Below are 15,471 nucleotides of genomic sequence, written 5' to 3'. Positions count from 1 at the left end.
GGCCTCAGAGCAGCAACAACAACAACCGGCCTCAGAGCAGCAACAACAACAACCGGCCTCAGAGCAACAACAACAACAACCGGCCTCAGAGCAACAACAACCACCGGCCTCAGAGCAACAACAACAACAACAACCGGCCTCAGAGCAACAACAACAACAACAACCGGCCTCAGAGCAACAACAACAACAACAACCGGCCTCAGAGCAACAACAACAACAACCGGCCTCAGAGCAGCAACAACAACAACCGGCCTCAGAGCAACAACAACAACAACCGGCCTCAGAGCAGCAACAACAACAACCGGCCTCAGAGCAGCAACAACAACCGGCCTCAGAGCAGCAACAACAACAACCGGCCTCAGAGCAACAACAACAACAACAACCGGCCTCAGAGCAACAACAACAACCGGCCTCAGAGCAACAACAACAACCGGCCTCAGAGCAACAACAACAACAACCGGCCTCAGAGCAGCAACAACAACCGGCCTCAGAGCAACAACAACAACAACCGGCCTCAGAGCAGCAACAACAACCGGCCTCAGAGCAACAACAACAACCGGCCTCAGAGCAGCAACAACAACCGGCCTCAGAGCAGCAACAACAACCGGCCTCAGAGCAACAACAACAACCGGCCTCAGAGCAACAACAACCGGCCTCAGAGCAGCAACAACAACATCCGGCCTCAGAGCAACAACAACAACAACCGGCCTCAGAGCAGCAACAACAACAACCGGCCTCAGAGCAGCAACAACAACAACCGGCCTCAGAGCAGCAACAACAACCGGCCTCAGAGCAACAACAACAACCGGCCTCAGAGCAGCAACAACAACAACCGGCCTCAGAGCAACAACAACAACCGGCCTCAGAGCAACAACAACAACAACCGCCTCAGAGCAACAACAACAACAACAACCGGCCTCAGAGCAACAACAACAACCGGCCTCAGAGCAACAACAACAACCGGCCTCAGAGCAACAACAACAACCGGCCTCAGAGCAGCAACAACAACAACCGGCCTCAGAGCAGCAACAACAACCGGCCTCAGAGCAACAACAACAACAACCGGCCTCAGAGCAGCAACAACAACCGGCCTCAGAGCAACAACAACAACCGGCCTCAGAGCAGCAACAACAACCGGCCTCAGAGCAGCAACAACAACCGGCCTCAGAGCAACAACAACGGCCTCAGAGCAGCAACAACAACATCCGGCCTCAGAGCAGCAACAACAACCGGCCTCAGAGCAGCAACAACAACCGGCCTCAGAGCAGCAACAACAACCGGCCTCAGAGCAGCAACAACAACCGGCCTCAGAGCAGCAACAACAACCGGCCTCAGAGCAGCAACAACAACCGGCCTCAGAGCAGCAACAACAACAACCGGCCTCAGATCAACAACAACAACAACCGGCCTCAGAGCAACAACAACAACAACAACCGGCCTCAGAGCAGCAACAACAACCGGCCTCAGAGCAACAACAACAACAACCGGCCTCAGAGGTCTTTCAGTCAGCCGTCTCGAGCAGAATTGGTATCCATTCCGTTTCAACTCCAGTCAGTTTAATTGGAAATGAATCAATTTCCTAATAGGGATGTAACTCAATTCCTGAATGGACTAGAATTGAGTCCAACTGTGGTCTACAGTCTAATGTGGAGGACAGAACTTTGTGTAACTGCCATGTTGTCTAAACCCCCTCCACCACACATACATACCACAAGGGAGAGATGGAGGAGACTTACCCCGATGATGCTGAGTCCTTTAAGGTAGTCCATCCTGGGCTGGGCCTGGGGAACACATCCAGCCACCACCACCTTCTTATCCTGCTCCTGGGCCTTCCTGACAGAGACACGACGGGGGTTAATACAGGGAGGACCAACGATGGCTAAGGAAAGTCACTTTTTTTGGGCTGTTTTCTTTAGCACGTACTACTTTTGACCAGGGCCCATAGAGTACCACAGTATGAGTCATAATACCCATAAAACCTAGCGGTCAAACATGGAAATGGTTCCAATCGTTTTTCCACCATAAATTCTCCCCGTAGGGGATTTTAGAAACACTTAAAATAAGGGCTGTGTTTCGTGAAGGCTTACCCTGGCGTGACGTTTTGATAACCACGTAAATCTCTCTAGGACAAGGTGACTTTTATCAATGAAAAAATGAAATAGTGGAAAACTATTGTTTGACCGCTAGGTATTATGGGTATTATGACCACACCACTGTGTGGCTCTAGAGGGCACTATGTAAGGAATAGGGTGCCATTTGGGACATATCTAACATCTACAGCCTGTCTGTCATTCAATAGCAGACCATTCTCCAACATCACTACATTATTGACACCTGCTGAAATACAAAACACACTGTCTATGGTCCTTCTGTTCTGAAGGTGTTGAAGAAATCATTTCCTTGACTTTTTCTGTCTAGACCAGGGGATCATCAACTAGATTCAGCCACGGGCTTGTTTTTCTTGTGCAGTTAGTCAGGGGACCAGAACATAATTACAAATCATTTGTAAGACTGCAAATTAACCGCAAGAAGCCCAAACAGATATAATGATTTCAAACCTTGTACATAATCACATCTCTATTATCCGTGGGAATACTTTGGAACAGATTTCCTAAATTAAAATCCCTTGGAGATGATTTGCTGGTGTTTTTAGTATTTTATGTCATAAACATTTTTAAAAACTTGAGGGGACAAATAAAATCCACCGCAGGCAACCAGAACCCTATTTAACTACTGTTTCTATTGAGGCCTGCTGAAACAAGCTGCCCATCTAACTACTGTTTCTATTGAGGCCTGCTGAAACAAGCTGTCAATCTAACTACTGTTTCTATTGAGGCCTGCTGAAACAAGCTGCCCATCTAACTACTGTTTCTATTGAGGCCTGCTGAAACAAGCTGCCCATCTAACTACTGTTTCTATTGAGGCCTGCTGAAACAAGCTGTCCATCTAACTACTGTTTCTATTGAGGCCTGCTGAAACAAGCTGTCCATCTAACTACTGTTTCTATTGAGGCCTGCTGAAACAAGCTGCCCATCTAACTACTGTTTCTATTGAGGTCTGCTGAAACAGGCTGCCCATCTAACTACTGTTTCTATTGAGGCCTGCTGAAACAAGCTGCCCATCTAACTACTGTTTCTATTGAGGCCTGCTGAAACAGGCTGCCCATCTAACTACTGTTTCTATTGAAACCAGTCCCCAAATTGATTAACATCTCAAAATACTTCAGAAAACTAACCACTCTTTCAGATGCATCAATAGGCCTAAATTGCATCCTATAGTAGAGCTGAATCAGTCACAGACATCCTACAGTAGAGCTGAATCAGTCACAGACATCCTACAGTAGAGCTGAATTAGTCACAGACATCCTAGAGTAGAGCTGAATCAGTCACAGACATCCTACAGTAGAGCTGAATCAGTCACAGACATCCTAGAGTAGAGCTGAATCAGTCACAGACATCCTACAGTAGAGCTGAATCAGTCACAGACATCCTAGAGTAGAGCTGAATCAGTCACAGACATCCTACAGTAGAGCTGAATCAGTCACAGACATCCTAGAGTAGAGCTGAATCAGTCACAGACATCCTACGGTAGAGCTGAATCAGTCACAGACATCCTAGAGTAGAGCTGAATCAGTCACAGACATCCTACAGTAGAGCTGAATCAGTCACAGACATCCTACAGTAGAGCTGAATCAGTCACAGACATCCTACAGTAGAGCTGAATCAGTCACAGACATCCTACAGTAGAGCTGAATCAGTCACAGACATCCTACGGTAGAGCTGAATCAGTCACAGACATCCTACGGTAGAGCTGAATCAGTCACAGACATCCTACGGTAGAGCTGAATCAGTCACAGACATCCTACGGTAGAGCTGAATCAGTCACAGACATCCTACGGTAGAGCTGAATCAGTCACAGACATCCTACGGTAGAGCTGAATCAGTCACAGACATCCTACGGTAGAGCTGAATCAGTCACAGACATCCTACGGTAGAGCTGAATCAGTCACAGACATCCTACGGTAGAGCTGAATCAGTCACAGACATCCTACGGTAGAGCTGAATCAGTCACAGACATCCTACGGTAGAGCTGAATCAGTCACAGACATCCTACAGTAGAGCTGAATCAGTCACAGACATCCTACGGTAGAGCTGAATCAGTCACAGACATGTTAAAGTAATAAGCACAAAATGAAGGTGGCATCACAAGTGCATACTGACCAGTAGGACTGTTCCTGTCTGTACTAGATAACCAGGTCTCTAATCCACTCTGGTGATTGGTCAGTAGGGCTGTTCCTGTCTGTACTAGATAACCAGGTCTCTAATCCACTCTGGTGATTGGTCAGTAGGACTGTTCCTGTCTGTACTAGATAACCAGGTCTATAATCCACTCTGGTGATTGGTCAGTAGGACTGTTCCTGTCTGTACTAGATAACCAGGTCTGTAATCCACTCTGGTGATTGGTCAGTAGGGCTGTTCCTGTCTGTACTAGATAACCAGGTCTATAATCCACTCTGGTGATTGGTCAGTAGGACTGTTCCTGTCTGTACTAGATAACCAGGTCTCTAATCCACTCTGGTGATTGGTCAGTAGGACTGTTCCTGTCTGTACTAGATAACCAGGTCTCTAATCCACTCTGGTGATTGGTCAGTAGGACTGTTCCTGTCTGTACTAGATAACCAGGTCTCTAATCCACTCTGGTGATTGGTCAGTAGGACTGTTCCTGTCTGTACTAGATAACCAGGTCTCTAATCCACTCTGGTGATTGGTCAGTAGGACTGTTCCTGTCTGTACTAGATAACCAGGTCTATAATCCACTCTGGTGATTGGTCAGTAGGACTGTTCCTGTCTGTACTAGATAACCAGGTCTCTAATCCACTCTGGTGATTGGTCAGTAGGACTGTTCCTGTCTGTACTAGATAACCAGGTCTATAATCCACTCTGGTGATTGGTCAGTAGGGCTGTTCCTGTCTGTACTAGATAACCAGGTCTATAATCCACTCTGGTGATTGGTCAGTAGGACTGTTCCTGTCTGTACTAGATAACCAGGTCTCTAATCCACTCTGGTGATTGGTCAGTAGGACTGTTCCTGTCTGTACTAGATAACCAGGTCTATAATCCACTCTGGTGATTGGTCAGTAGGACTGTTCCTGTCTGTACTAGATAACCAGGTCTCTAATCCACTCTGGTGATTGGTCAGTAGGACTGTTCCTGTCTGTACTAGATAACCAGGTCTCTAATCCACTCTGGTGATTGGTCAGTAGGGCTGTTCCTGTCTGTACTAGATAACCAGGTCTCTAATCCACTCTGGTGATTGGTCAGTAGGGCTGTTCCTGTCTGTACTAGATAACCAGGTCTATAATCCACTCTGGTGATTGGTCAGTAAGGCTGTTTCCTGTCTACTCTATCCACGGAGCCACAGTGTCACCAATGAGGATGGTTACATATTATCCTCTTTACTATCAACTTCATTATGAGAGCGTTGATGGGCACTTAACCTCAACCTTTAAGATGTTGAAATGTAAAGGTCAGGTGTTAGTCAGGCGTTTGAGTGGCCCATTTCCATCTGGCTGGCTGGGTAATGTGCTTAATACCTAGGAGAAAGAGGTGGATGAGGAGGAAGGGGACAGGGAGGAGGACCAGGGGAGAGGGAGGTGGTGGAGGAGGAGGAAGGTGGTGGAGGAGGGGGAAGGGGACAGGGAGGTGGTGGAGGAGGACCAGGGGAGAGGGAGGAGGTGGATGAGGAGGAAGGGGACAGGGAGGTGGTGGAGGAGGAGGGGGAGGTGGTGGAGTTGCAGGAGAGGGAGAGAGAGAGGGCAGAAGGAGCAGGAGGTAGTGAGGTGGTGGAGGAGGGAGAGAGAGAGGGCAGAAGGAGCAGGAGGTAGTGAGGTGGTGGAGGAGGGGGAGAGAGAGGACAGAAGGAGCAGGAGGTAGTGAGGTGGTGGAGGAGGACCAGAAGGAGCGGTGGAGAGGGAGGTGCTGGAGGAGGACCAGAAGGAGCGGTGGAGAGGGAGGTGCTGGCTGGATGACTGGCTGGCTGGCTAACTGGCTGGCTGGATGACTGGCTGTACCACAGGGGAGAGGAAATGCCAGCTCTGGGTTCAAATACAATTAGAAAATCTATCAAATCGCCTCTCAGAGTTTCCTTCAGTAAGTCCACCAGAACATTTCTCCTTTAGTATGCTTAATACCAGAAGATATGTCATTTTGGGACTGTTCTATTGGTCAACTGTGCCAGGCGAGCTCAATCAAGCACAGATAAATGATATGAAATGATTTGAAAACAGTATTGAAAGCCAGCTCTGTCTGACAGCTGTAGAAAAGACATCTGGTCCTGCTGTCCACAAAAACTCACAACTCAATGGGCTTCCTGTACTGAGACAGCAGCAAGACATCTCCACACTGAAGACTGAAACGGGACAGTAGAATCAGATGTGTTTCCATCCTGTACTGAGACAGCAGCAAGACATCTCCACACTGAAGACTGAAACGGGACAGTAGAATCAGATGTGTTTCCATCCTGTACTGAGACAGCAGCAAGACATCTCCACACTGAAGACTGAAACGGGACAGTAGAATCAGATGTGTTTCCATCCTGTACTGAGACAGCAGCAAGACATCTCCACACTGAAGACTGAAACGGGACAGTAGAATCAGATGTGTTTCCATCCTGTACTGAGACAGCAGCAAGACATCTCCACACTGAAGACTGAAACGGGACAGAGTAGAATCAGATGTGTTTCCATCCTGTACCACAACACTCAAACATCTCTCCACACAGAAGACTGAAACGGGACAGAGTAGAATCAGATGTGTTTCCATCCTGTACCACAACACTCAAACATCTCTACACACAGAAGACTGAAACGGGACAGAGTAGAATCAGATGTGTTTCCATCCTGTACCACAACACTCAAACATCTCTCCACACAGAAGACTGAAACGGGACAGTAGAATCAGATGTGTTTCCATCCTGTACCACAACACTCAAACATCTCTCCACACTGAAGACTGAAACGGGACAGTAGAATCAGATGTGTTTCCATCCTGTACCACAACACTCAAACATCTCTACACACAGAAGACTGAAACGGGACAGAGTAGAATCAGATGTGTTTCCATCCTGTACCACAACACTCAAACATCTCTCCACACAGAAGACTGAAACGGGACAGTAGAATCAGATGTGTTTCCATCCTGTACCACAACACTCAAACATCTCTCCACACAGAAGACTGAAACGGGACAGAGTAGAATCAGATGTGTTTCCATCCTGTACCACAACACTCAAACATCTCTACACACAGAAGGATCTGTGCCAGGTTTTCTTTTTGTCTGGTGATCAAACAAGTTGCTTCTGTTGCACTTAAAGTAGCATAAGATCAGGAAATGGGGTATGAAAACACACTGCTGTACATATACAGTCCAATACTGTTGCAGTGTGCTGACAGTCAGTGAACCTAAATCCAAAGAGACATTTTTGTCCGACCTAATTTTGCGTGATTTGTAAATCAAGTCAGAGGTAAAATTCCAGGATGTACATTCAGGTATCATCACGTGTTCTACTGTACATGATGTGTCTTGGCCCTGTCCGTTCAGGGTCCGTTCAGGGTGGAGGGACTGCAGGCTAGATCAACACAGCTTGGCATGGCAGTCACAAAGATGGGATGTCTGGGAGTTTTTAAAAATCAGTCAGCAGGTCAGACTCAACAGATCAGGAGCGATGTGCCAGACAGACAGGGGAGGGAGAGGAGGGAGGCAGGGAGGGAGAGCAGGGAGGGAGAGCAGGGAGGGAGAGCAGGGAGGGAGAGCAATGAGGAAGGGAGAGCAGGGAGGCAGGGAGAGAGAGCAGGGAGGCAGGGGAGGGAGAGCAGGGAGGGAGAGGAGGGAGGCAGGGAGGGAGAGCAGGGAGGAAGAGCAGGGAGGGAGAGCAGGGAGGGAGGGAGAGAGAGCAGGGAGGCAGGGGAGGGAGAGCAGGGAGGAAGAGCAGGGAGGGAGAGCAGGGAGGAAGAGCAGGGAGGAAGAGCAGGGAGGGAGAGCAGGGAGGGAGAGCAGGGGAGGGAGAGCAGGGAGGCAGGGAGAGAGAGCAGGGAGGCAGAGCAGGGAGGCAGAGCAGGGAGGCAGAGCAGGGAGGCAGAGCAGGGAGGGGAGAGCAGGGAGGCAGAGCAGGGAGGGAGAGCAGGGAGGCAGAGCAGGGAGGGAGAGCAGGGAGGGAGAGCAGGGAGGCAGGGAGAGAGAGCAGGGAGGCAGAGCAGGGAGGCAGAGCAGGGAGGTAGAGCAGGGAGGTAGAGCAGGGAGGGAGAGCAGGGAGGCAGAGCAGGGAGGGAGAGCAGGGAGGGAGGGAGGTAGAGCAGGGAGGTAGAGCAGGGAGGTAGAGCAGGGAGGCAGAGCAGGGAGGGAGGGAGAGCAGGGAGGAAGAGCAGGGAGGGAGAGCAGGGAGGCAGGGAGAGAGAGCAGGGAGGCAGAGCAGGGAGGCAGAGCAGGGAGGCAGAGCAGGGAGGCAGAGCAGGGAGGGAGAGCAGGGAGGGAGAGCAGGGAGGCAGAGCAGGGAGGCAGAGCAGGGAGGTAGAGCAGGGAGGTAGAGCAGGGAGGGAGAGCAGGGAGGCAGAGCAGGGAGGGAGAGCAGGGAGGCAGAGCAGGGAGGGAGAGCAGGGAGGGAGGGAGGTAGAGCAGGGAGGTAGAGCAGGGAGGTAGAGCAGGGAGGGAGGGAGAGCAGGGAGGAAGAGCAGGGAGGGAGAGCAGGGAGGCAGGGAGAGAGAGCAGGGAGGCAGAGCAGGGAGGCAGAGCAGGGAGGCAGAGCAGGGAGGGAGAGCAGGGAGGGAGAGCAGGGAGGCAGGGAGAGAGAGCAGGGAGGCAGAGCAGGGAGGCAGAGCAGGGAGGTAGAGCAGGGAGGTAGAGCAGGGAGGGAGAGCAGGGAGGCAGAGCAGGGAGGGAGAGCAGGGAGGGAGGGAGGTAGAGCAGGGAGGTAGAGCAGGGAGGTAGAGCAGGGAGGCAGAGCAGGGAGGGGAGGGAGAGCAGGGAGGAAGAGCAGGGAGGGAGAGCAGGGAGGAAGAGCAGGGAGGCAGGGAGAGAGAGCAGGGAGGCAGAGCAGGGAGGCAGAGCAGGGAGGTAGAGCAGGGAGGTAGAGCAGGGAGGGAGAGCAGGGAGGGAGAGCAGGGAGGCAGGGAGAGAGAGCAGGGAGGCAGAGCAGGGAGGCAGAGCAGGGAGGGAGAGCAGGGAGGGAGGGAGGTAGAGCAGGGAGGTAGAGCAGGGAGGTAAAGCAGGGAGGCAGAGCAGGGAGGGAGGGAGGGAGGTAGAGCAGGGAGGTAGAGCAGGGAGGCAGAGCAGGGAGGTAGGGAGGGAGAGCAGGGAGGGAGGGAGGGAGGTAGAGCAGGGAGGTAGAGCAGGGAGGCAGAGCAGGGAGGTAGGGAGGGAGAGCAGGGAGGGAGGGAGGGAGGTAGAGCAGGGAGGTAGAGCAGGGAGGCAGAGCAGGGAGGTAGGGGAGGGAGAGCAGGGAGGGAGGGAGGTAGAAGCAGGGAGGTAGAGCAGGGAGGCAGAGCAGGGAGGTAGGGAGGGAGAGCAGGGAGGGAGGTAGAGCAGGGAGGTAGAGCAGGGAGGCAGAGCAGGGAGGTAGAGCAGGGAGGGAGAGCAGGGAGGGAGACACCAGTTTTGGTACAGGTACAGCAGACTAGCACACTACCTACAGTAACATCCATTTATTCAGCCGATACTCGGGAAGTCAAATATCTATACAAGACTGTGATATGTAACTATCTATTTCCCCAACACTTGAGGGGAGGAGGCACCGCCTGCAGAACTGAACCGGGTTCAAGAGATCTCCACCTGATCTCAGAGGACATCTGCTGGCGCCCGGGTCACTGGTGTGCAGCGAAGCTGAACCAATCGCCCGAGCCCTGCCTCCCATCCAACCCTGGCATGAGCCGACGTGATTGGCTTTCCCCCTGGGGTGTCTGGGCGAAAGCTCATCCACGTCGCGCCTGATTCACTGTGTCACCACGGCCGGGCGCCGAGCGCATTAGGGCGCCGTTTGTCAGGAGCGTTACTGAATAATGCAGGCGTGATGTAGCTCGTAATGGCAGGGTCCTGAACAACGAGGCCTTTTTAAAAACAGGGTGTCACAACGGACTTGTAGAGATGAGCATCTTTTTAAGTGGCTGTTCTCCTCAGAGGAGACTCACGGACTGACTCAGGAGACAGGTCAGTGACAGTCCTGCTCTCCACTCAGGAGACAGGTCAGTGACAGTCCTGCTCTCCACTCAGGAGACAGGTCAGTGACAGTCCAGCTCTCCACTCAGGAGACAGGTCAGTGACAGTCCAGCTCTCCACTCAGGAGACAGGTCAGTGACAGTCCTGCTCTCCACTCAGGAGACAGGTCAGTGACAGTCCAGCTCTCCACTCAGGAGACAGGTCAGTGACAGTCCAGCTCTCCACTCAGGAGACACGTCAGTGACAGTCCTGCTCTCCACTCAGGAGACAGGTCAGTGACAGTCCCGCTCTCCACTCAGGAGACAGGTCAGTGACAGTCCCGCTCTCCACTCAGGAGACAGGTCAGTGACAGTCCAGCTCTCCACTCAGGAGACCAAGGGCCATTTACACGTCACCCTGAGGAAGGAAGGGCCATTTACACGCCACCCTGAGGAAGGAAGGGCCATTTACACGTCACCCTGAGGAAGGAAGGGCCATTTACACGCCACCCTGAGGAAGGAAGGGCCATTTACACGTCACCCTGAGGAAGGAAGGGCCTTTACACCACCCTGAGGAAGGAAGGGCCATTTACACGTCACCCTGAGGAAGGAAGGGCAGAGAATCAAACTGGTTTGTTGACATTAGTAGCCAGCTAAGTAAAAGGAGATCAGATGGATGTGTGATGACTGAGGGTTCTGAGGACTGCCGTTCCTAATCTGACTGAATAATAACTGACAGTCTACCTCAACGTTTCCCCTCACATCCCCTGAGATGGAGGACTCATTATGGAAGATTTATAAACAGACTGAACTCCAACTCAAAAGCCTCCAGTAAACCAGACACACACACACACACACACACACACACACACACACACACACACACACACACACACACACACACACACACACACACACACACACACACACACACACACACACACACACACACACACACACACACACGCAGTCCTACCATCTCTCCTCTAACCTTCATATAGTCCTACCATCTCTCCTCTAACCTTCATATAGTCCTACCATCTCTCCTCTAACCTTCATATAGTCCTACCATCTCTCCTCTAACCTTCATATAGTCCTACCATCTCTCCTGTACACCTTCATATAGTCCTACCATCTCTCCTCTAACCTTCATATAGTCCTACCATCTCTCCTCTAACCTTCATATAGTCCTACCATCTCTCCTCTAACCTTCATATAGTCCTACCATCTCTCCTCTAACCTTCATATAGTCCTACCATCTCTCCTCTAACCTTCATATAGTCCTACCATCTCTCCTCTAACCTTCATATAGTCCTACCATCTCTCCTCTAACCTTCATATAGTCCTACCATCTCTCCTCTAACCTTCATATAGTCCTACCATCTCTCCTCTAACCTTCATATAGTCCTACCATCTCTCCTCTAACCTTCATATAGTCCTACCATCTCTCCTCTAACCTTCATATAGTCCTACCATCTCTCCTCTAACCTTCACATAGTCCTACCATCTCTCCTCTAACCTTCATATAGTCCTACCATCTCTCCTCTAACCTTCATATAGTCCTACCATCTCTCCTCTAACCTTCATATAGTCCTACCATCTCTCCTCTAACCTTCATATAGTCCTACCATCTCTCCTCTAACCTACATATAGTCCTACCATCTCTCCTCTAACCTTCATATAGTCCTACCATCTCTCCTCTAACCTTCATATAGTCCTACCATCTCTCCTCTAACCTTCATATAGTCCTACCATCTCTCCTCTAACCTTCATATAGTCCTACCATCTCTCCTCTAACCTTCATATAGTCCTACCATCTCTCCTCTAACCTTCATATAGTCCTACCATCTCTCCTCTAACCTTCATATAGTCCTACCATCTCTCCTCTAACCTTCATATAGTCCTACCATCTCTCCTCTAACCTTCATATAGTCCTACCATCTCTCCTCTAACCTTCATATAGTCCTACCATCTCTCCTCTAACCTTCATATAGTCCTACCATCTCTCCTCTAACCTTCATATAGTCCTACCATCTCTCCTCTAACCTTCATATAGTCCTACCATCTCTCCTCTAACCTTCATATAGTCCTACCATCTCTCCTCTAACCTTCATATAGTCCTACCATCTCTCCTCTAACCTTCATATAGTCCTACCATCTCTCCTCTAACCTTCATATAGTCCTACCATCTCTCCTCTAACCTTCATATAGTCCTACCATCTCTCCTCTAACCTTCATATAGTCCTACCATCTCTCCTCTAACCTTCTTATAGACCTACCATCTCTCCTCTAACCTTCATATAGTCCTACCATCTCTCCTCTAACCTTCATATAGTCCTACCATCTCTCCTCTAACCTTCATATAGTCCTACCATCTCTCCTCTAACCTTCATATAGTCCTACCATCTCTCCTCTAACCTTCATATAGACCTACCATCTCTCCTCTAACCTTCATATAGTCCTACCATCTCTCCTCTAACCTTCATATAGTCCTACCATCTCTCCTCTAACCTTCATATAGTCCTACCATCTCTCCTCTAACCTTCATATAGTCCTACCATCTCTCCTCTAACCTTCATATAGTCCTACCATCTCTCCTCTAACCTTCATATAGTCCTACCATCTCTCCTCTAACCTTCATATAGTCCTACCATCTCTCCTCTAACCTTCATATAGTCCTACCATCTCTCCACTAACCTTCATATAGTCCTACCATCTCTCCTCTAACCTTCATATAGTCCTACCATCTCTCCTCTAACCTTCATATAGTCCTACCATCTCTCCTCTAACCTTCATATAGTCCTACCATCTCTCCTCTAACCTTCATATAGTCCTACCATCTCTCCTCTAACCTTCATATAGTCCTACCATCTCTCCTCTAACCTTCATATAGTCCTACCATCTCTCCTCTAACCTTCATATAGTCCTACCATCTCTCCTCTAACCTACATATAGTCCTACCATCTCTCCTCTAACCTTCACATAGTCCTACCATCTCTCCTCTAACCTTCATATAGTCCTACCATCTCTCCTCTAACCTTCATATAGTCCTACCTCTACAGGTTAAAACATATCGTTATGAACTGCGTGATGATATGTAATCATCTCTGACCATAAACCAGTCAGCCATCCTAACATAAAACCTTCCATGACCTTCCATATTGTAAACCCTGGTCTCTGCTCTCGACCGCAGCAGAGCATTGCCATTAACAAAGCAACAGGACTATCAGCCTGATCTCTTGGCACAAACACAACACCGGTATACCATCTGTTGATTGTTGATGTGCAACACAGGGCTGATCTCCATCTCGGAGGTTCAGTATGGTGTGTAAACACACACAGGGTTATAAACACACAGCTTTACCTGTATACTCAGGGAAGAGAGGTCAGGGCTTTGTGGTTAAGGTCACCTTTCCCTGACCTTAGGTTACTTAAGGTATCACAACTGTCAGGGCTGCTGATGAAGGCTGGTTGGACCATTAAGTGTGTTACTAACAAGTGAGAACAGTCTTCAGGGCTTTGTGGTTAAACAGGGACATTAGGCGGTGGAGATTATAGGCCCTAGTCACCTTTTATTTACCTCAGGTTACATAACAGATCCCAGTATACCAGAAAGAACAAAGCTGAGAGCAACATGTTTTACAATTCAAGAAGTACTTCTTCAGAGGTGGAGGCCATGCAGGTTGTCTTCATGGTCATGTAGCAGTAGAGAAGGGTTTGTAATGGCTGTAGGTATGTATCCATGCAGGTTGTCTTCAGGGTCATGGAGCAGTAGAGAAGGGTTTGTAATGGCTGTAGGTATGTATCCATGCAGGTTGTCTTCAGGGTCATGTAGCAGTAGAGAAGGGTTTGTAATGGCTGTAGGTATGTATCCATGCAGGTTGTCTTCAGGGTCATGTAGCAGTAGAGAAGGGTTTGTAATGGCTGTAGGTATGTATCCATGCAGGTTGTCTTCAGGGTCATGGAGCAGTAGAGAAGGGTTTGTAATGGCTGTAGGTATGTATCCATGCAGGTTGTCTTCATGGTCATGTAGCAGTAGAGAAGGGTTTGTAATGGCTGTAGGTATGTATCCATGCAGGTTGTCTTCATGGTCATGTAGCAGTAGAGAAGGGTTTGTAATGGCTGTAGGTATGTATCCATGCAGGTTGTCTTCAGGGTCATGTAGCAGTAGAGAAGGGTTTGTAATGGCTGTAGGTATGTATCCATGCAGGTTGTCTTCAGGGTCATGTAGCAGTAGAGAAGGGTTTGTAATGGCTGTAGGTATGTCTCCATGTTCTTATCATCTCCATGTCCATATCCTCCCTCCGTTCTTATCCTCCCTCTGTTCTTATCCTCCCTCTGTTCTTATCCTCCCTCCGTTCTTATCCTCCCTCCGTTCTTATCCTCCCTCTGTTCTTATCCTCCCTCTGTTCTTATCCTCCCTCCGTTCTTATCCTCCCTCTGTTCTTATCCTCCCTCCGTCTCCCCCTCTCCTGTTCTTATCCTCCCTCCGTTCTTATCCTCCCTCTGTTCTTATCCTCCCTCTGTTCTTATCCTCCCTCTGTTCTTATCCTCCCTCTGTTCTTATCCTCCCTCTGTGCTTATCCTCCCTCTGTGCTTATCCTCCCTCTGTGCTTATCCTCCCTCTGTTCTTATCCTCCCTCTGTGCTTATCCTCCCTCTGTTCTTATCCTCCCTCCGTTCTTATCCTCCCTCTGTGCTTATCCTCCCTCTGTGCTTATCCTCCCTCTGTCCTCCCTCTGTTCTTATCCTCCCTCTGTCCTCCCTCTGTTCTTGTCCTCCTTCTGTTCTTATCCTCTCCATGTCCATCTCCTCCCTCTGTGGAGATGGAGGGCCAAGACCAGGTCACAGTGCCAGATCTCTGGTCTGGAGGACGACTCCCATCAACTGATCTGACGATGTTTCACCTTTTACATAGATCTGGATGATGGAACTCAGTCCATGTTTCACCAGAATATACAGACAGCTTAAGTAGTCGAAACAGATACAATTCACCCGATTAAAAAGATGCAACATTCAGTTACAACAGAAAAACAGCAAGGACGATGAGCACTGATTGATTTTATAAGGGTATGAATAAAATCAAAGAGCTTTTATAATGAAATGTGTTCAAGTTCATCTACTTCCTCTGTTTCTCTCTCTTTCTGTCCCTCACTCTCTCCCCCTCATCCTCTCGTCTCTCATCCTCTCTTTATCCCTCCCTCTTTCAATAACAGGTGGCATTGTAATGTATTCATAGGCCACGCACTGCATTCAGGCAAACATCACATCTACTGTACACAGGCTAGC

General features: G+C 49.5%; 1 protein-coding gene across 1 annotated transcript in view; it reads right to left on the bottom strand.

Annotated features, from left to right (window-relative positions):
- The window catches only part of cdkal (CDK5 regulatory subunit-associated protein 1-like 1), an 807,683-nt gene that overhangs the window by 587,666 nt on the left and 204,546 nt on the right, over positions 1–15,471 (bottom strand). The window contains 1 exon segment of the mRNA NM_001173677.1: positions 1,737–1,833. Coding sequence (NP_001167148.1) covers positions 1,737–1,833 — 97 coding nt within the window.

The sequence above is a fragment of the Salmo salar genome, chromosome ssa05, assembly GCF_905237065.1.
Source record: "Salmo salar chromosome ssa05, Ssal_v3.1, whole genome shotgun sequence".
Classification (NCBI taxonomy): domain Eukaryota; kingdom Metazoa; phylum Chordata; class Actinopteri; order Salmoniformes; family Salmonidae; genus Salmo; species Salmo salar.
Note: the sequence above shows the minus strand (reverse complement) of the source record. Positions and strands in the feature narration are given on the sequence as shown.